The sequence below is a fragment of the Neovison vison genome, chromosome 13 (assembly GCF_020171115.1).
Source record: "Neovison vison isolate M4711 chromosome 13, ASM_NN_V1, whole genome shotgun sequence".
Classification (NCBI taxonomy): Eukaryota; Metazoa; Chordata; class Mammalia; order Carnivora; family Mustelidae; genus Neogale; species Neogale vison.
Window position 1 is genome coordinate 147,205,904 of NC_058103.1, and position 21,090 is coordinate 147,226,993.

The window sequence follows — 21,090 nt, forward strand, 5'->3', positions numbered from 1 at the left end:
GCCCAGGCCGCACGGCCCCGCCTCCGGAGTGGGCGGGGCGAGCCCCGCCGCGTGCGAGCGGCCGGACTGCGCATGCGTTTGGGAAGCCTCAGCCTCGCCATGGCCCGGCCAGGAGCTTGCGGCGAGTGTCGCGTTGCGTCCTTCTCTACTGCTGTCGGTGGTGCGGCGGCCTTGGGCGCGGCCGGGGCCCAAGGGAACTACCTGGAACCTGGGATTCCGGAAAGCTCGAGACTCGCTACGTGGCCGAAGCGCGGCGAGGACTTTTACATCCAGAGGTTGGCGCTCGCCCTCAGCCGCACGTGTTGCAGCCCGCATGCCACCTCCAGAAATGACCAGAACCTTGCGGCCCACTGAGGGTGTGCGCTGAGGGTCTGCAGACTGCAGAGCCGTGCAGAGTGATCTTCAAATTTCACAAGAGGCCTGCAGGGTAGGTTCCCGTTTGACAAACGTGGAAAACAGGTCCGCGGGAAGGGTTCAGGTGATTTGTCCCTACTCCGGCATTTAGAAGGCGGTCACCCCGGCCTAAGGCTCTTCTCAAGGGTCCCTATGACTGTAGACCTCACTAGAGCTGGCAGGGACCGAGGCTGACTTGTTTGCTCTTGTGCCCTCTCAGCCCCTAGGACCACGCTTGGCCCAGAGCAGGCTCTCAGCAAACTGGATGCGTGAATGCGAACGAACCTCCACTGTTCCAGAAGGTGAGGATTCCAGGCTTAGGGAGGAGGTGGAGGTGAGATTAATTCTTTTGTTTTCAGCTTTATTGATGTGTATTTGACAACATTGTATTTATTTATTTGACAGAAATCACAAGTAGATGGAGAGGCAGGCAGAGAGAGAGAGAGGGAAGCGGGCTCCCCGCTGAGCAGAGAGCCCGATGCGGGACTTGATCCCAGGACCCTGAGATCATGACCCGAGCCGAAGGCAGCGGCTTAAGCCACTGAGCCACCCAGGCGCCCCAGGGATTATTTCTTGATTCTCCTGATTCATTCTACTTGCTGATCTTTGTAAAGTTTAGATCCCATCTTGGTCATTTGGGTTTAAAACTAATAAATGGTTGAAAACCGGAATACCGGCCCTCTGAAATCTGACTTCAGCTCTCTCTGCCCTCCTCCCTTGGCTTTCTGGGTTCCCTGCCGGCACAGTGGGCTCTCAGTGCCTCTTCCGTAATAGCCTTGGGGAAGCCTTTCCTGGTTCTCTAGAATAGATTAAGAATCCTCAGGTTGGCAACTTATGTTTACGTGGGTGTTGATTGGGTTAGTGTCTGTCCCGTCCCTCCCTCCCCCAAGAGCTCTGAGAATTGTGATCTACAGGATCTAATAGGTGGCGGTTGCTGAGTAAATGTTTGCTGAGTGACCTTAGCTTCCCCAGCACTCAGTAAGGTGTTCATCTGAGAGTGGCTTTAGGAAGCCTCCCTGTCTCAACATGGGAGTCCCCACCACCATTGTGGAAATACTCTATTCCAGGAGGTAGAGGCTGCAGAGTACTGAGAACACCAAAACCAGTCAAAATGAGTATAGTCCCATCCCAACCTGATCATCTTCACAGGAGGCTCTTTCTGTACAAGAGATTGGTTAATAAAAGGGGAGGCGAAGAACAGGAAGCTGTCGTAGTGTCCCCTAGACTGAGGGGAGGGAGCACTGGCCAGCCAAGGCCTGTCCCTGGACTTCCTGGTGATACTGTGTCTCTTTGCAGTAAAGATGTGGGAATTGGCCCTGTGCCATGGTGACCAGCTATGACACAGATCTCTCAGCCACCTCACTTGATGCTGAACTCTTCCTTGAACAGCCTTCTGATTATAATTTCGCTTCCTGGTAGATTTTTTTTTTTTTTTTGAGATTTTATTTATTTGGCAGATAGCTCACAAGTAGGCAGAGAGGGGTGGGGGGAAGCAGGCTCCCTGCTGAGCAGAAAGCCAGATCCGGGGCTCGATCCCAGGACGCTGGGATCATGACCTGAGCCAAAGGCAGAGGCTTTAACCCACTGAACCACCCAGAGGCCCCAACTGCTCCTTGTTGTGAAATTATTTTATTAGTTGGATCTCTTCAACTTTTGTTCATAACTACCAACTCCTGGATTTGAATTCCACTTTTTTTTTTTTTTTTCCAAGACATCTTTTCCCTGTTTATAATATTATTTCCTTCTTCCTATTTTCCTTGGGACATGAGATAGGAGAACCACGCCAGGTTTCCCCGAGGGGGTGACATTTGATCTGAGAGCTGAAGGGGACAGCCCTGTGAAGAAAATTGCGAAAAGGGTATATTGTAGGCAGGGAGCCCAGAAAGCACCAAGGCCCTGAGCTGGAACAAGTTCAGTAAGTGAGGAGTTGAGTAGACGAGGGGAAGAGTGGAATGGGAGGCCATGACAGTGGGCGCACAGCTAAGCCTTATGGACTTCATTCTAGGGGCTCAAGGTCACATCCCTAGTGACTAGTAGAGCAGGAATTCAAACATCTGGTCCGCCTGTAAGGCCTAATCTCTCACCTTTGTCCCAGGATGATGCCCAGTTCATAGGCTTCTTGTGAAGGTAGGTCGTCTGAGAGAACATAGAGGGCACCCAGCCCATGCCTGGCACAAGGTAGACATGGGACCAGTGTTCCCTTGCTCCTGGTTTTCGTGGAAAGGTTTGATCCTGTCACATGGTCACTGCTGATTGATCACTCTAAAGTGTTCTCTAGTCACAGGTAATGCTTTGTGCCTATTAGTTCACTTTAATGCAAATCTGACCATGCCCACTTTCTGTTGATCAGTACGTCTTTACTCATATATTTAACCTCCTGGTGTCATCTTGGACCTGGGTCCTTGGTCCTATTCCCTGACTTAAAATGCTACTCCATAGTTGTATCTGGTCCACCCTGTACCCTTGACCTCCAGGTTTGACTGTCAGCTGCCTCCACCGCTTCTTGGATGCTCAGGCTACATGTCAAGCTCAGTCATCAGAACTGAATTCTCCATTTCCCCCCTTCTTCTGAATCAATCGAGTCCCACCCCCACCCCTCCCTCAGTCCCTCCAGCTCGGTAAAGGCCACTACAGTGTAGCACTATGTTCTGAAGCTGAGACCCTCCCGGTTCTTCCCAGTGCCTCAGTCCTCTTAGCCTTTTTTTTTTTTTTTTTTAAGTATTTTATTTATTTGACAGAGAGACAGTGAGAGAGGGAACACAAACAAGGGGAGAGGGAGAAGCAGGCTTCCCGTGGAGCAGGGAGCCTGAAGCGGTGCTTAATCCCAGGACCCTGGGACCATGACCTGAGCCCAAGGCAGACATTTAACAACTGAGCCACCCAGGCGCCCCATATAAAAAAAAAAAGAGAGAGAGAGAGAAAAGTTTACTCAATATACAAAACCTTTAAAAGAAAAAGTATAGGGACGCCTGGGTGGCTCAGTGGGTTAAGCCTCTGCCTTCAGCTCAGGTCATGATCTCAGGGTCCTGGGATCGAGCCCCGCATCAGGCTCTCTGCTCAGCAGGGAGTCTGCTTCCTCCTCTCTCTCTCTGCCTGCCTCTCTGCCTACTTGTGATCTCTGTCTGTTAAATAAATAAATAAAATCTTCAAAAAATAAAACTTTTAAAAAAAGAATATATTTTTTAATTCAGCGGAAATGAATGCTAATCTAGAGGTGATGGAATCAGGAGCGTTTCCATGTTTTCAAAATATTTTCCCAAAGGCATAGATTATTTTTGTAATTGGAACAAAAAATAAAATTTATTTGAAACTCAAAATCGAATCTCTGAAAATGGGACGGTGTCCTGTATTTTTCACCTCTTAGGATTGTTTCAGGTCAGCCCCATGGCCGCTGCACAGGATTCAAATGAGATTTCCTATTTGCTCCCTCCAAACCGTAAGGACTGGGAAGAGAAAGGCGTTCCCAACTTTGTCTACCGGCAGAAGGAACTTCTGGAAGGGATTCAGTGGCCGAGGACCGCACCCAGCCTCCTGGACAGGACACCGAGGTCTCGCTTCGACTCTGCTCTCTGCGCTGCCTGGAGGCAGCGAATGGAACTGGGGCTCTTCCGCTACCGCCTTGGGGAGCTGCAAACCCAGACCCTCCCTGGTGTGGTGGGTTTTGTGGCTCAGCTGAATGTGGAGCGAGGTGTGCAGAGGAGGCGCCCCCAGAACATCTGGAGTGTGAGGCAGGCATTTGACCCCGAACAGTTTAACTTCAACAAGATCCGGCCAGGAGAAGTCCTCTTCCGTTTGCTCCGGGAGCCCGATCTCCCAGGTGCTCTCCAGCAAGAGGACATCCTCGTCATGATCAATGTCAGCCCCTTGGAGTGGGGCCATGTGCTGCTGGTGCCCGAGCCCACCCGGGGGCTCCCCCAGCGCCTGCTGCCAGGTGCACTGCGGGCCGGCGTCGAGGCTGTGCTGCTGAGCTCACACCCGGGCTTCCGCGTCGGCTTCAATAGCCTGGGTGGCTTGGCCTCGGTGAACCACCTGCACCTGCACGGGTATTACCTGGCTCACAGATTGCCTGTGGAGGGGGCACCGAGCGAGCCCCTGGACCCTGGGGGCCGTTTGCACCTGCTCCAGGCCCTCCCCGCTCCTGGCTTCCTCTTCTACACAAGTGGGCCGGGGCCTGACTTGGAAGCCCTCATAGGCAGGGTATGTCGGGCCACTGACTACCTGACGGACCATGAGATTGCCCATAATTTGTTTGTGACCCGGGGGGCCCCACCTGGAAAGACATCACCATCCTCCGCTCTCACAGGCATCCGAGTAATTCTGTGGGCCCGGAAGTCCAGCTTCGGAGTAAAGGAAGGCGAGGCGTTCAATGTCGCCCTCTGTGAGCTGGCCGGGCACCTCCCCATCAAAACGTCCCAGGATTTTGGCAGTCTGACGGAGGCGGCTGCTCTGGCCCTCATTCGAGACTGTCTGCTGCCCCCAGCCCAGGCAGAAGAAGTACAGGCAGCACTGGTGGCCTTGATTTCCCAGGATGAACAGTAATCCTTCTAGAAGTATGTATTTTCTACCCGGTCTAAGTCCCTTTCCAGAAAGCTGTCCACAGTGGTAGCTTGGGGTTCCGTGGCTGCTGCCTTACCTGCCTCCACCCCAGGAGGTGGGGTAAAGAACTGTTAAGTGGTCTCTGTAAAGAGAAGAAACCTTAGAATAAATTGAATGAATGCACCGTCATGAATGTATCTGCTTCTCATTTTTCTTCTTAGGCAAGCTTCAGGGATGTCAAACCTGTTACTAGGAAGGAAGTATGGGGGCGACTGGGTGGCTCGGTCCATTAGGCGTCCAGACTCTTGATTTCAGCTCAGGTCATGATCTGGGTTGTGCCATCCAGCCCTGCATTGGGCCCAGTGCAGAGTCTGCTTGAGGTTCTCTCCCTCTGCCCCCCCACACCCCCCCAACACATATGCACACTTGTGTTCTCTCTCTTTGAAATAAAATCTTTTTAGAAAATAAATAGAGTATGCACAAGAGTTACATATCCTGGCGTGCCTGGGTGGCTAAGTCAGTTGAGTGTTTGCCTTCGGCTCAGGTCGTGATCCCAGGCTCCTGAGATAGAGCCCCATGTTCGGCTCCCTGCTCCGTGAAGAGTCTGCTTCTCCCTCTCCCTCTGCCCCCCTCTTCTCCTGTGTGTGTGCTCACTCGCTCTCTCATAAGTAAATAAAAATACTAAAAAAGAGTTAAGTGGGGTGTCTGGGTGGCTCAGTTGTTAAGTATCTGCCTTCGGCTCAGGCGGTGATCCCAGGGTGCTAGGATCAAGCCCCACATCAGGTTCCCTATTCTGAGAGAAGCCTGCTTCTCCCCCCCCCACTCCCCCTGCTGGTGGTCTCTGTTCTCGCTGTCTCTGTCAAATAAATTAATAGAATCTTAAAAAAAAAAAAAAAGTTATGTATTCCTGACATTATATAGACTTTTCCTTTCATATCAAGTCTTGGCAAAATAATAGTTAAAGTGCCTTAGGCATTGTGCCCCCACTTCCTCTGCCCTCACCTCTGCCAGTTCTCCCTTCTCGAGCCACCAGTGACCATTTCTTCATCCCTCCCCTCCGCTGGGTCTCGCTTCCCCATAGCCCCTACTTAGAGCACCTTTCCCCGGCCCAGCCAGCCTTGAATTTCCCTCCAGCCCCCAGCACGGAGTTGAGTGTTCCTCACGCACACCACCTCATGTGAGAAAAGGCATCTCCACAACTTGAGTACCGCCGTATAATGAGGAGAGGCTGGGAGAGTGGAGGCCACTTGTCTGAGCCCGCACAGCTCACACGCGGCGGGGCAGGACCGCAGCACCGGTGCGCTGCCAGAAGCTGCCTCTAGGCATCGGCTGGCTTGGTAGCGGTGGTGTCCTTAACAGCTGACGAGCCCTGAGCTGAGGTTCAGGTCCCTGCGTAGCTGGCTTTCTCCATCCTGGCCTCGTCTGAAGTTTTTTTTTTGTTTGTTTGTTTTTTTGTTTTTTTTTTTTTTCGTCTGAAGTTTTTATATAGAATTTTAGAGTTTTATATCCCAGAAGATGTTATAAGGTCCCACTGAGTTAAGGCAGAATATGTACCACCAAAAAAAAAGTTTATAAGAAAAGTTTAATATTTACATTTAAATATTATATATTTGACATTTAAATTCCTATAAAAAAACTTGGGGTCGACCTCCTCTTTCCAGCACACCGCAGTAATTTTAGCTTATGCTTCTTTCTGTGAGCCTTTGCATATACAAGCTCCCCTAACATCACTTTGTTTTGCTCCCTCAGTCTGAAGGAAGTGCAAATGACCGTTACAGCAAAGTGGACTTTGTGTCCCAGGTGATGAGCCCAAATACCAGGTTTTTAGCCCAGGACCTCTGTTCAGAGGAGAGCCGCCTCTGGCCAAACTAAGTTTCTCCATAAGATGGGATGGGGGTGGGGGAGCAGATAGGTTTTCTTTATGGTGGTACTTCTCAGCTGCTTACATAGCTTGTGAATTGTCAAAAAGGGAATTTAGAAGCTTTTCCTAAGCTTAAGTGTATATCACTTAGGGGACCCTCCATACTCCCCTTCGAGCACCCTAGAAAGATAGGAAGGCGTGATCCAGCCCAGCCCCTCTCCACCTCTGCTTGCTTTTTGGTAGAGGGCCTATGTAACCAAGGGGTTTGGGATTTGATCTAATGGGAAACGCTCAAGAGTTTTAAATTGGGGGCGCCTGGGTGGCTCAGTGGGTTAAGCCGCTGCCTTCGGCTCGGGTCATGATCCCAGGGTCCTGGGATTGAGTCCCGCATTGGGCCCTCTGCTCAGCAGGGAGCCTGCTTCCCTCTCTCTCTCTGCCTGCCTCTCCATCTACTTGTGATTTCTCTCTGTCAAATAAATAAATAAAATCTTAAAAAAAAAAAAAAAGAGTTTTAAATTGGGGGGTATCCAATTTGCATTAGAAAGAATACTTAAGGGCACCTGGGTGGCTCAGCTGCTTAAGCATCTGCCTTCAGCTCAGGTCATGATCCCAGGACCCTGGGATCGAGTCCCACGTGGGGCTCCTTGCTCAACAGGGAGTCTGCCTCTCCCTCTTTACCTGGCTCATGCTCTCCGTCACTCTCTCAAATAAAGAAATATAATCTTACAAAAATTAATTAATTAAAAATACTGAAGATGTAATGGATGGCTGTAAAGGAGGGAAGAACAACCAGAGAGTCCAGTTAAGCCGTTGCTGTGTGGTGGCAAATTCAGGCAAGAATTGGTAGATGGTTCAGGTCCCAGAATAGTGCCTGGAACCCAAAATATTTGTGCAAAAAAATGAGAAAAGTGATAGTCCTGGAAGGCAAGGGACTCCAAAGCATTTCACGAAGAGTGTAACAATATATGCTGAAGAAACATGAATCAAAGGATGTCCACATCTTTTTTAAAGGAAGGAGGTTTTAGGTTTGTTTGTTTGTTTTTTTTAAGATTTTATTTGAGAGAAAGAGAATGAGAGAGAGCACGAGATGGGGAAGGTCAGAGGGAGAAGAAGCCTCACTGCTGAGTAGGGAGCCCAAGGCAGGACACCATCCAACGACTCCAGAATCACGACCTGAGCCGAAAACTGTCGCTTAACCAACTGAGCCACCCAGGCGCCCAAGAAGGGAGTTTCTAAAGCGTCCTGTAGATTTAGGCACAGGGGATAGTCTAGAATGACAGGTTGGACTGAGTTCGGTGGAGGTGGCCATCAGAAGTCAGAGTGTAGGGACACGCACAGGAGGAGCGGTGAAGGAGCTCTGTGATGAGGCCCTTTTGTTACTCAGCACAGCAGGCTGCGCGCTGTTCGCCGCTGTCCCTCCCGAGCGCGGACGCGCCTCAACCAGGTCACTAAAACACTGAAGGCAGGCGAGCAGGTACTTGTCCCGAAGGCAGACTTGGCCAAATTCCGGACTCGCCCCCCGGGTTCGAGATAGGACAGGATGAGACGTATGTGAAGCGGCGAGAAAGCGGAAGGGCTACAAGTCCCAGCTGATGCCCCAGACAGCGGCCGCAGAGCTGCAGCGGTGACCGCCGAGCCACCACCGCCAGCCCCCAGCGTCCGCGCGTCCGCCGGGTGCTCAAGATGGCCTCGGCCCGCGCCCGAGTGGGTGTGGTTCCGGGGAAGCCCCGCCCCCAGAACGCTTCTCCAATGGGGGCCGCCCTCCGTGTCCATGGCGACGGCGGCGGCGGCGGCTGCTGGCTTGCTGTAGGAGGCGCCGCCGCCGCCGCCGCCGCCGGGACCTCTGAGCTAGGAGCAAACCCCGGAAGGGGGGGGCGGGCTCCCCCTCGCGATCGGCGGGGACAGCCAGTCCTGTGGAACAAGGAGGCAGTCCCGGACGCCCAGAGACGCCCGGGAAGGAGCAGAAGCCGGGCGAAGGGTGGACATGAGCGACCACCTGAGTCCAGCCTCGGACCGCTAGGGGCGGACCCAGCAGCCCCCACCCCCTCCTCGGAATCTCGGGTGGGCAGTGCCCGCCAGGGGCTCTTCCTCCGCCAGCAGAGCCCAAGGGGTCTTAGTCATCAAGTGCCAGGGTGTACACATGGAGAAACTGAATCATGGGGACAGGGAAAGGGCCGGCTTAGGCGACCTTAGGTTTTCAGCTCCATTTTAAAATCCAAGGTCCCCCAAGAGCCCAGCCATCCCCTCCTTCCCATTCAGGAATAAAAAAGTCATGGTCATGGTCCCTGCCAGCTCTGTCCAGCTTCTACGTGCACCCCAGCGTGTTGTATGGAGGGGCGATCTTGGATAATCAGGACTTGTCGGGGAAGCCAACACTTCACAGGCATTCCCCTGCCCCCATTACCTACGTGGAAACCATCCCCTTCTGCAGTGGGATTGTTCTGTAGGGGCGGCAACGTTCCCCTGTAACACCATGAAGGAGATCCTTTGCGTGGACTCCCGCAGGCCTTCCTGGACCTGGAGGAAGAAAGCTTGGACACATATTTCACTCTTACCTCTCTCCCCTCAGAACCTAAGAGGATGGAGCCAAATACCTGTAAGACCAGCGAATCGGAGGAAGACTACATTGAGGAAGAGGAGTCCGAGGAGGAGTGTGTTCAAGAAGAAGCTACCCTCCCTTCTGACTCTCCTCAGCAGGAACTCTCAAAGGCTGACTATAAGGAATTTGGGGATGGAGTGTCCTTATCTATTGTAGCCAAGAAAATCCCAAAGAAAATCATAGCCCCAACTGACTCAGATGACTTAGAAGTTGGGAGGAGAAAGAGAAGGCGGAAACGCAGGTAACAGACAGGTGCCTGGGTCCCCTCTCCTGCCTGGCTGCAGAAGAGAGTCACCCCTTGGCCTCCCTTCAACAGTTGTGGGGCGAGGGGGGTCTTCCCTTTAATCTGCAAAAGAGGACAGGCAGTACAGGAACATCGTTAACCTTTTGGTACTACAAAAACACAAAATTCAGAACCATTTGAGCTGGCTTGGTTTGCATTTTCAGCCCATTTCTATCATCCTGGCCTTCAAGTGGCTTTTAGAGACAATGAATTGCATTGTAGTTGTGTCGGGTTCCTGGAAGCCCCGGGTCTGTCCTTTATCCCACTCTGCCTGATTTCTACTATTCCTCCCTTCCAGACCCCTGGCCATCAACTTGACCAACTGCAAGTATGAGAGTGGTAAGCACCCAGCTCGTTCACACACCACTGTCCATAGAAGGGCACCTGCAGCTTTTGCTCTCGGGATGGTCCCCAGTCAGGGTCCCAATCCCCGGAATCTTGTTCGGTTGGCCTATAGCCAGTACTGAGCTACTAGCAGCTGAGACATCATTGTTCTGGTTTGTCTTAGTGGGAGCAGAAATCCCGCTGTTATCCAGCAAGAAAAAGCGACTGAAGGTCACCATTGCTCTCCCTTTCCCAGATTTTACCGTAATTGACATGAGAACAGGTCAATATGGTTGTGGTCCCCTCCCCCAAGGAAGCCCTTGAGGGGGCTTGAGGAATTAAAAGAAAAAAATCAACAGCTAGGTCAGCTATCTTTTCATCTCCTCCTGTGCCCACTGCCATCTGGGCCAGGGGCCACCCTGTGTGGGAGGTGCCAGTGTGACCCCTCTGGAGGGTCGGCTCTGCAGGTCAGAAACTAGCCCCAGTTGAGAGAAAGAAGACTCACAGGAGCAGAGAGCCAGGCTCTAGTTTTCTCTGTCACGGATTTTGGAAGGGCCCTGACAGCCTCATGAACTTGGAATTGTCACATGGTAATTAAGCTGCAGCACTGGAGGTAAGAGCCTCTGCCGTCTTCAACCACTCTGTGGTCAAGTCTGTTCCTTATCTGACCCAGCTACAATCCCCAGGCTTGCCGCTAGTGTCCCGGCTGGCACCACTGACCTCCCTCTCTCCACAGTGCGTCGGGCAGCCCAAATGTGTGGCCTGAAGGAGGTCGGGGAGGACGAGGAATGGACTGTGTACTGGACAGACTGCTCTGTCTCACTGGAACGCGTCATGGACATGAAGAGGTTTCAGGTACAACCCCGGACCCCAGCCTAAAAGGGGCCATGGTCCCTGAATGAGTCCTCTCCCCCTTCTGCTCCGGCAGCTGCGGCTGCCACCGTCTGTGGCTGTCTCCCTGGGAAGAGCGGGAAAGGCCATGGCCAGGGCTTCTGCTCCCCTGGAAAAATTCTCCTCTTGGGTTTCTGGAACTTCTATTATAGGAAGGAAGGATCTGCTGGGCACTATTTGCCTGGAGGCATCCGTGCCCACCTGGCGCCCTTGAGGGCAGGTGAGCCCACCTAATGAGAAGGCAGCTTCAGTGCTCACAGCCGGGCGGGCAGTGATCGGCTTCTAAGCAGCTTAGCCGAGCATTGGCATCCACTGAGAGTCAGTGCGAGCCCCTGCATGGTAGCAAGAAAGTCAGGAAAGATGCGTCCACAAAAAGATCACAGCCTCTTCGTGGCATTGTTGTTATCCTCTAATTGGATCTTTTTTTTTTAAGTTTTTTTTAAAAAAGATTTTATTTATTTATTAGACAGAGAGAGAAATCACAAGCAGGCAGAGAGGCAGGCAGAGAGAGAGAATGGGGGAAGCAGGCTCCCTGCTGAGCAGAGAGCCCGATGCGGGACTCGATCCCAGGACTCTGAGATCATGACCTGAGCCGAAGGCAGCGGCTTAACCCACTGAGCCACCCAGGCGCCCCTTAAGATTTTTTTTTAAAGATTTTATTTATTTATCTGACAGAGAGAGAGATCACAAGTAGGCAGAGAGGCAGGCAGAGAGAGAGGGGGAAGCAGGCTCCCCGCTGAGCAGAGAGCCCGATTTGGGGCTCGATCCCAGGACCCTGAGATCATGACCTGAGCTGAAGGCAGAAGCCCAATCCACCGAGCCACCCAGGTGACCCTTAAGATTTTGTTTTTAAGTTAATCCCTATACTCAACATGGGGCTTGAACTCAGAACCTGGAGAGCAAAAGTCACACGTTCCACCGACTAAGACAGACCTCTAATGGGGTCTTTGTGGTGGTTAGCAACTCCAGAATTTAGAAAGGTCTGCAGGCTTAGTTTGAGGGGAAGCCAGGAAGGGAGTGGAGGAGATTGTAACTTGTCCTACAAGTCACAGGAGAAGAGCCCGAGAGAGAGAGAGAGAGAACTGGAAGTGATTAAGGAGCCCCAAAGAAGGGTCAAGCAGGAAGCAGTTGGAGGATGAGCAAAACATGAACAACATTCCTTCAGGGTATTAAGTGCTTTTACACTCTTCCCTCATTAAATCCTCAAAACCAACCCTGAGTGGCAGATACCCTTTTGTTAAGAGGACACCAAGGCTCAGAAACATGAAGTTCCTGCTGCAGATGAGTGGTAAAGCCAGTGAGACAGCCCAGAACCAACGCGAGATGCCGCCTCCTGGCTCTGGGGTTCCAGCAGGCACCCTGGCAATGCCATATCCTGGGGGCACGGGCAGGGCATTCCTGGGACTGCTCAGCTTCCTTTGATCTTTTGGAAAAAGTTTTCTCATTTGCTTGTGCTCCCATGCACCAATTCTTATAGGACACATCTCCAGTGGTCTGGGGGATGTTATAAGGCAGCTAGAAGGCCCAGAGTCCTGGTGAATCCTTCTTGCTGCCCCTCATTTCCCAACCTCAGTGTGGACTTGTGTTTTGGGAGAGGCCAAGGAGGAGGTTCTCACTTGCTTTAGGGAACCTTCCTTTTCTCCCTTGGGGTATTGGGTACAGGGATTACCCACACTGTGACCTTTTTTTTTTTTTTTAAAGGTTTTATTTATTTGAGAGCAAGAGAGCACACAAGCAGGGGGGAGGAGCAGGGGGAGAGGGAGAATCAGGTTCCCTGCTGAGTGGGGAGCCTGACATAGGGCTCAATCCCAGTTCCCGAGATTATGATGTGAGCTGAAGGCAGATGTTTAACCAACTTAGACGCCGAGGCGCACCCCACTACACTTAAGAGGGAGAAAGAGAGAGAGTGCGTGCATGTGCTTGTGGGTAGGGGTGAGGAGCAGAGGGAGAGTGAAAGAATCTTAAGCAGCCTCCACGCCCAGCACGGAGCCCAATGAGGGGCTCAATCTCAGTACCCTGAGATCATAACCTGAGCTGAAATCAAGTCAGACACCTAACTGACTGAGCCACCCAGGCACCTTGTCCACTGTGACTTCTACCTTGACCTTCCCAATCCTCCTGGCATGCCCAAGGTCCCAGGGACTGCTGCTTGCTTGGCTGGTGGGGGTCGTTAACCAACTGACTCTGTTTCAGAAAATCAACCACTTCCCTGGCATGACCGAAATCTGCCGCAAAGATCTGCTGGCTCGGAACCTCAACCGCATGCAGAAACTCTATCCTACCGAGTACAACATCTTCCCCCGCACCTGGTGTCTCCCTGCAGAGTGAGTGAGCCCCCCACTGCCCAGGCTCATGTCCTCGGGTAGGAAAGGTTTCACTATCTCAGTTCCCTCCAGACTCTGGCCTTGTGACCTAGAAAGTCTCAAAGGATGAGAGTTTCAGCTGGTCTAAGAAAAGAAGGTCTGAGACAGACGCTCCAGGAAGAATGTGGACGGGAGCAGAGCTCCATGGGGCCTGGCTCAGCTGTGATGCACAGAACACTTCTTTTTTTTTTTTTTAAGATTTTATTTATTTATTTGACAGAAAGAGATCACAAGCAGGCAGAGAGAGAGAGGAGGAAGCAGGCTCCCCGCTGGGCAGAGAGCCCGATGGGCTCAATCCCAGGACCTTGGGACCATGACCTGAGCCGAAGGCAGAGGCTTTAACCCACTGAGCCACCCAGGCACCCCGCACAGAACCCTTCTGACCAGCCTCTCTCTGCACGTAGCTTTGGGGACTTCCAGTCCTATGGCCGTCAGCGAAAAACCCGCACCTATATCTGCAAACCGGACAGCGGCTGCCAGGGACGGGGCATCTTCATCACCCGAAACCCCAGGGAGATCAAGCCAGGAGAGCATATGATCTGCCAGCAATACATCTCCAAGGTGAAGGGTGCCTCGGGACCACCGGGACCCTCCCTGAGCCCTGGGGTGCCTCGTCTCTCCCAGTGCCAGAGAGGAAGCCGGCCTGCCCATTGGCTCCTACCCTTCCTGCTGCTTCCCCTCACCTCGGAGGCAGCCCAGAGTCATGCTTCAGAGCAAGCCTTTCTGGGTCTGAATCTGAGTTTTCCCACTTCTTAAATGTGTGATCTTGGGCCATTTCTTACTCTTTCTGTGCCTTAGATTCTTCATCTTTGAATGAGAGTGATAACAGTAACTATTTTATGCTTCATACTGATAATTATGAAAATTAAATGAGGTATTCTGATTTGAAACGCTTACAACAGTGCATGGGATAGAACCAGCACTTCAAAGGTTTTCTTCCCTGGTGGTTGTGCGTGCTTTCAGCCCTTCCTCATCGACGGCTTCAAGTTTGATATGCGGATCTATGTCCTGATCACGTCCTGTGACCCTCTTCGGATCTTCATGTATGAGGAGGGCCTGGCCCGCTTTGCCACTATGCCCTACGTGGAGCCCAGCCACAGCAACCTGGTAAGGCGCCAGCTGGCAGTCCTGGGGGGCGGGCAGGGTGGCACCCTCCTCTCATGAGCGCTGAGGTTCCACGGAGAAACCAAGTAGAGAGGCTTGGTTTCATGGTCACCCGTGAACCCTGGCCCCTGGCTGGGAGGAGAGCATCCGGTGGGTGGTGAGTGCTATGAGGCCCTTCCTGGAGGAGCCTGGCCTGCCCCTTTCCCCAGGAGCTTCCCGGACAGTTCGTAGGTGGAGACGGACGGGAGATGAGCTGTCCTGGGGAGGGATGGGTGATCAAAAGGCAATAAAGGGCTAGAGACAGGGTACTGGAGGGAAGCAGTCTGAACCACGGGGGCCGCTCTCTTCCCAGGATGACGTCTGCATGCACCTGACCAACTACGCTATCAACAAACACAATGAGAATTTTGTCCGGGATGATGCTGTGGGCAGTAAGAGGTACTCCCTACTCTGATGGCTCTTCAGCTTACGGTCTGAGCAGTCCAAAAACTGAGCCGGCTCTTGGGAGGCCAAATGCTCAGGAAAACCATCTTTACAGACCCCTGTCCTGTGCCTGACCGCTAAGTGCAGCCCCACCCCCCACCCTGATCAGTAAGCCCTGCTCCACGCTCCCATGCAGGCACCCGGAAGTAGGGGTAGTGGTAGGGACCATCCTGCCTGTGGCCCAGACCCACTGGTGTAGAAATGGGTGGTCCTCTGAGCACTGGGCCTCGCAGGAAGCTGTCCACACTCAACGCCTGGCTGCGAGAACACGGCTACGACCCCGGAGAGCTGTGGGGGGACATCGAGGACATCATCATCAAAACCATCATCTCAGCCCATTCTGTTCTTCGCCACAACTACCGAACCTGTTTTCCCCAATATCTGAGCGGAGGTACATGTGCCTGTTTTGAGATCCTTGGTTTTGACATCTTGCTGGACCACAGGCTGAAGCCCTGGCTGCTTGAGGTGAGGAATGTCTTTTGGGCTTTGCAGAACCAAGATCCAGAGGCCTCCCTGAACGGGATGCCTGGCACATACGTGCACTCAGTTGGTGGAAGAGAGAATGGGGGACGTGGCAGCACTGGGGTGGGGATGTAGATCTCTCCGCTTTTGACCCGATGAGTCAAATCTGAGTGGTCTCTGGCCACCGGTCCAGGATTTGAATCCCAAGTGTTCCTCATGTAATCTTTGTCTTTAGGGACACTGTATCTCTAGAATCAGGCTGTCTGGGTATCAGAGGGATCTCTGTGGCACAGTCCTGTGGCCTTGGGAGTCAGAAACACCCCGCCTCCTTGGCTGAGGCCTCTGCAGGGGGAGATTTCTTGACTATACCCTCAGTCAGGTCTCCAGGTCTCCATGCCTGCTTCGGTGGTCTGGGAACGGGGTGGATAAGGACTCCTCCTGGCAGGTAAACCACTCTCCAAGCTTCACCACCGACTCCCGCCTCGATCGAGAAGTGAAGGATGCGCTTCTCTGCGATGCCATGACCCTTGTCAACCTCCGAGGCTGTGACAAAAGGAAGGTGATGGAGGAGGACAAGCGGCGAGTCAAGGAGCGGCTTTTCCAGTACCACCAGCAGCCACGGGAAGCGAGGTGCTCCAGGTGTCTGAGCTGTCTTGCTACCACTGGCCTGGGCGTCCGAGTGCTGCTTTAGTGTAGGAGAGCTTCTTTAGGTGGGGAAGGTGGTCTAGGGCTGATGGGCTACAAAGAATAACTTTTTTCTGCAGAGATAATATGTTACATATCACAGACAATATGTTCAAAATTCAAAAGATACTGTGAATAATCTCTTAATTCTTCTGTAGCTACCGTATCCCCCCGGAGGAGCCAATCTCTGTTCCTTGGGTCATGTGTATACTTGGATAAATATTTAATGCATACATACCTACACACACACACACAGATTGCTCTCCTCCCTTTACCCAGACAATAGTGTAACTTTCACATTCTCTGTCCCATCCTTAGCAGTGTCATTTGTAGCTATTTCAAATTAGCACATAAGGAGCTTTATGTGGCCTGATGGGCTGTTTGTTTTTTGTTTTTTGTTTTTTTTTTTTTTTTTTATCAAAGCTCCTCTAGAAAGTTTATAATGAAACAGAAAGCAGTCTAGTCATTCCATAATAAGGGGTTGTTGAAATCAGTCTTTTTTACCCACTGTTGCTTTCATTATAAGATGGGTTACAAACATGGCAATTTGTTGCTGATACTAAATTATAATGTTAATAATACATACGAATGAGTTTGAGTAGGATTAGAATTATTCCCGTAACATCATCACTCTTAACCACCTGCATTCCAATGGGCAGGGCCAGTGCGTATTCGATCTGTCATGATATCCTGAGAGCCTGGAACACATAGGCACTCAAATGTGTGAACGGAGGGAAGTAGAACTGTAAATACAGTGGGTATTCCCACAGCGGGACTGCACACATGACTGCAGGAATCATGTCCTTCAGTGGGGGAAAGGGCTGAAAACTACTGGACTTTTTTAAAAAAGATTTTATTTATTTGACAGACAGAGATCACAAGTAGGCAGAGAGGCAAGCGGAGAGAGAGGGGGAAGGGGGAAGCAGGCTCCCCGCTCAACAGAGAGCCCAATGCAGGGCTCGATCCCAGGACCCTGGGATCACGGCCTGAGCCGAAGGCAGAGGCTTAACCCACTGAGCCACCCAGGCACCCCAACTACTGGTCTTAATAAGCAAACATACAGCCTGGCCAGTTCAGTGGGTGGACTGTGTGACTCTTGTTCTCAGGGTTTTGAGTTTGAGCCTCAGGTGGGTGTAGAAATTACTTAAAAATAAAATCTTGGGTGCCTGGGGGTGCTCAGTCAGTTAAGCATCTGCCTTCGGCTCAGGTCATGATCCCAGAATCAAGCCCCACATCCGGCTCCCTGCTCGTTGGGAAGCCTGCTTCTCCCTCTCCCACTAACTGTGTTCCTGCTCTTGCTATCCCTCTGTCAAATAAATAAATAAAAATAAACAAACAAAATATTTAAAAAAAAATAAGGAACAAAAGTACAATCATAGAATCACTTGAATACTAGGCAGCCATTTAAAAATATTGCTGTATGATCCCATTTTTGTCTGAAAGAAGAAAGGAAGGGAGGATTAAAGAAAGAGCAAGGTAGTTAGGAGCAAAGCTAGGATTCAGACTCAGGGGTCCTGCCTAAGTCCATGCTCATAACAGTAAGATTATGGGACGTTTGGTCTTTTTGTGATTCTGCATTTTCTGTAATTAACATAGATTATAATCAGAAACCCAAAAGATGGTGATAACTTAGGAGTGTTAGCTAGTATGAGGGGACCCCTTTGCACTTAAGATGAAAACCAGATTTCTAGGGCACCCGGGTGGCTCAGTCATTAAGTGGCTGCCTTCAGCTCCGGTCATGATCCTAGCATCCTGGGATTGAGCCCCGCATCGGGCTCCCTGCTCGGCGGGGAGTCCGCTTTTCCCTCTCCTACTCCCGATGCTTGTGTTTCCTCTCTCACTGTGTCTCTCTCTGTCAAATAAATAAAATCTTCAAAGAAAGAAAGAAAGAAAAGAAAAGAAACAAAACAGGGAGGAAGGAAGGAAGGAAGGAAACAAACCAGATTTCTGGAAGTCAAGCCTCTATTTTCATGGCTACACACAGGTGGGATTGGCCAGAGGCCTTGGCAGCTTTCCCTACATGGGCCATGGACAGAAAGGCCGTGAAGCTAGCGGGATATCCTCAAAGCTTTGGCTAGCCTTCCTTCCCCCATTGAACATTCTCACAGTCCTCATGACTCACTCTGAGCCTGGTTTCCATAGGCGAGAACAAATTGAGTCATCCCATGCCGCAATACTGGACCAGGAACGCTATGAGGATTCCCACCTCGGGGGATACCGGCGGATTTACCCTGGGCCCGACACGGAGAAGTACGCACCTTTCTTCAAGCACAATGGCTCCCTCTTCCAGGAGACTGCTGCTTCCAAGGCCAGAGAGGAGTGTGCGAGGTACTTTGCCTTGCATTCTCCTCTGTCCACTTGGGCAGAGCTTATCCTGAAGCTGAATTGCTCCCCAGCAGGGCAGAGAGGAAGCTGGACACTTGAGCAAAGAGGAATGGGGTCTTATGTCCTATCAGACTCTTAGTGACTTCGTTTCCCTTTAGTAGGCTTCCCGTCTTCCTCCTCATTCTTCTCCTCTCCCCCCGCCTCTCCCAAACCCTGTCTCCCTCACCCTGCTTCTCCCCAGTACACTTTCTCCAGTGTCTGAAGCTGCTATGTCTTGTCAGGCAACAACTGGAAGAGATCCGCCTTAAGCAGGAACAGCAGGAGAACTCAGGCAGTAAGAGGCGAAAGGAAAACCGGGACCAGAACCAGGGTGAATCAGCAGGGGAGAAGAGCCGATCCAGGGCCGGGCTCCGGGGACTTTCCACCCACTTGGCTTATAGGAACCGGCCCCGGGAGAAAAAGGTATCAGGGGTTTGGTAGCTCTTGCCTTTCTGCAGGAGATGGGTTGGGACTCCTAGAGAAGGGAATCTTTGCTGTCCTCTCCTCTTGTATAAGGGAGTGAGGAGTTCCTAATGAGTACACTGGATCTGACGTGGTGGACCAGGAGGTGACAGAATGGATGGCAAAGGGCCCCTTCCACTAGGGTCAGGGAAGGGAACGCGGTGCGGGGGTTGCAGTGGGCAGGAGTCCCCCAGCCATGATGGCATGGGACTCCCCCTTGGAGATTTGAACTCATCTCTCATGTACTTTACAGCTGCTGCCCGCGCACCTGGACACCATGCATCCTCAAGAGATTGTGGAAGAGGAGGAGCTCGAGCGCATGAAGGCCCTGCTGCAGAGGGAGAACCTCATCCGAAGCCTGGGTATTGTAGAGCAGCTCACCCGCATGCTGCACCCCAGCCGCCGGGGCCAGAAAAAACTCCATGAGTACCTGGTGAGGGTCCCTACGCAGCCTCTCACAGAACATGGGAAAACGGGCTGCAGCAGCACACGGTGGTGGTCACAGCACAGGCGGCTAATGTGATGCTATCTGGTGCGCAGCCCGGGAGAGCAGAGTATGCTGGGTGTTGGGAAAGGGTCTCTTGGTTCCTTCTGCATTTGTTCCCCGGCTCCCTTGTTTGTGGTAATGACGTCTGGCCCGGTGCAGCTCCCGCCCTTCTCCTAAGAGACCTGTTCTCTATGTTCCAGTCTTGCAATAACCCCAAACTCACGACTGACAAGAACAAGGCCACCCCCCTCGGTGGCTTCTGTGTAATCTCTCCCTAGCACTGCCAGTACCACGGCTCTAACGGGCGATAAGTAAACAGACTTGGGCCAACAGAACAGCTGCCGCATTCACTATTCCCTGGGCTAGTAGCAAGCCTCCTGAGTCCTCAGTTTTGGCTGGGCCCCAAAGGAGTTAACGGGTTAAATAGTGGCCACAGCCTAGAAGAGATGTTTCAGTTACCTATCTTCTCACACCGTTCCATCCAGCCTCAAAAGAAATGTAAGGGGCTACTCTTCTCCTCTAGCCTAGATGCCACCAGGACGGGCTGTGCAGTCAGGAACTGCAACCTGTGAGTCTGGTCCCATTGGTCCTCCTGAGAAGGGCCGCAAAAGAGCAGGGCCCTCCTCATTTCCTGCATCCAGTTCGGGCCCACGAATTGGTCCCCAGGATCTTAGGGCCACTGCCAACCACGAATGCTGCAATTCCACATCATTCCTGGTGCCACCTACAGCCCAAGAACTTCAACTGGATAGGAGATCCAGCAGCCATCGGCCCCTGTTCATTGTTAATGAAGACATCTGGAAGGCGCTATTTTTCCAGTGCCAGAGTCAGGCTCACTAGCCGTAAGTACACAATACCAGCTATGGTCACTCTGACTTGGGTAAATTCCCAGTAGCAAACATTACAGCTGGGATGTTCCCAAAATATAACATGGCACTTCCACCCGTGTGGGAGTGGGACAGGTAGTGGCTCCTGATAGAAATGGCAGAAGGACAGCCCCAGCACTCAACAAACCTAACAGGGAAACCTACAAGTAAACACACAATTACAGTGCAGCATGGTATAGATGCTGGAGGGGAGCATGGGATGCCATTCCTCTGTGTTGGTAACCGGGCAACAGGTGGTAAAGAGGTGAGGAACCTCCTGTGAATACCAACTCAGGGGACCCATGTTTCCACTGCAGAAGGCCAAGCCAACAGAAGGCTAGAAGCCATAAACAGAGCCCTGGCAGGATCAGTGTCATCCACTTTAACCCCAAAACAAGGCTATCTTCTGCAGCCAGAAAGAGTGGAAAGTGGCTCATGGACTGATTGTGCCTGCCCTCCGCGGTAGACTCTGAACACAGAGCACCCAAAGCCCGTAATCTCACTCTCTGCCCTGCCTCTGCACCCCTGATGCTGCAGACCACCGCCCTCCTTGACCTCAGCCACCACCGGTTAACGCAGGATGCGAGCCCAGCACAACCTCTCCTGGAGAGGCCCCTCGGGTTTCCAAAGGGGCGGAGGGCCTTCAATCTTTGCTAAATGAAAGACTGCCACCAAGCTTCAGTTTGAAAGTCCTGGCCAGGAACCCTGTTTGCACAAGGCAAAACACAAAGACATCAAGAATTCCTCAATACCCTAAGATTATTTTCAGATCCGTAAAGACTAAAAGATGAAGAGGAGCCAGGGTCGGCCACGTACTCATCCCCGCCCTTCAAACCTTAGCCTGGATTTATAGCTAGGTGATGGGTCTGAACCCCGGGGGCGGCCCGGGGCTGGAGGTCATCCTGGCGACAAGAAGCCCCTTTCCCAG

At 52.0% G+C, this 21,090-nt stretch overlaps 2 protein-coding genes across 2 annotated transcripts; both read left to right on the forward strand.

Moving 5' to 3' along the window:
- Nucleotides 1-92: 92 nt before the first annotated feature.
- LOC122893101 (tubulin polyglutamylase TTLL13P-like) lies at nt 93-20,975 on the forward strand. Its single transcript, XM_044229913.1, is given in 17 exon segments — nt 93-427; nt 614-695; nt 9,360-9,630; nt 9,971-10,011; nt 10,733-10,851; nt 13,081-13,211; nt 13,655-13,811; nt 14,214-14,357; nt 14,707-14,792; nt 15,071-15,302; nt 15,745-15,938; nt 18,126-18,311; nt 18,590-18,770; nt 19,063-19,242; nt 19,820-20,138; nt 20,480-20,608; nt 20,611-20,975. Coding segments are annotated over 16 exon segments (2,616 nt in total). The 5' UTR covers nt 93-427; nt 614-658; the 3' UTR covers nt 20,820-20,975.
- Nucleotides 668-5,118, forward strand: GDPGP1 (GDP-D-glucose phosphorylase 1). Its single transcript, XM_044229912.1, has 2 exons — nt 668-727; nt 3,758-5,118. The coding sequence occupies exon 2, from the start codon at nt 3,778-3,780 to the stop codon at nt 4,930-4,932; it is 1,155 nt and encodes a 384-aa protein (XP_044085847.1). The 5' UTR covers nt 668-727; nt 3,758-3,777; the 3' UTR covers nt 4,933-5,118.
- Nucleotides 20,976-21,090: the final 115 nt, after the last annotated feature.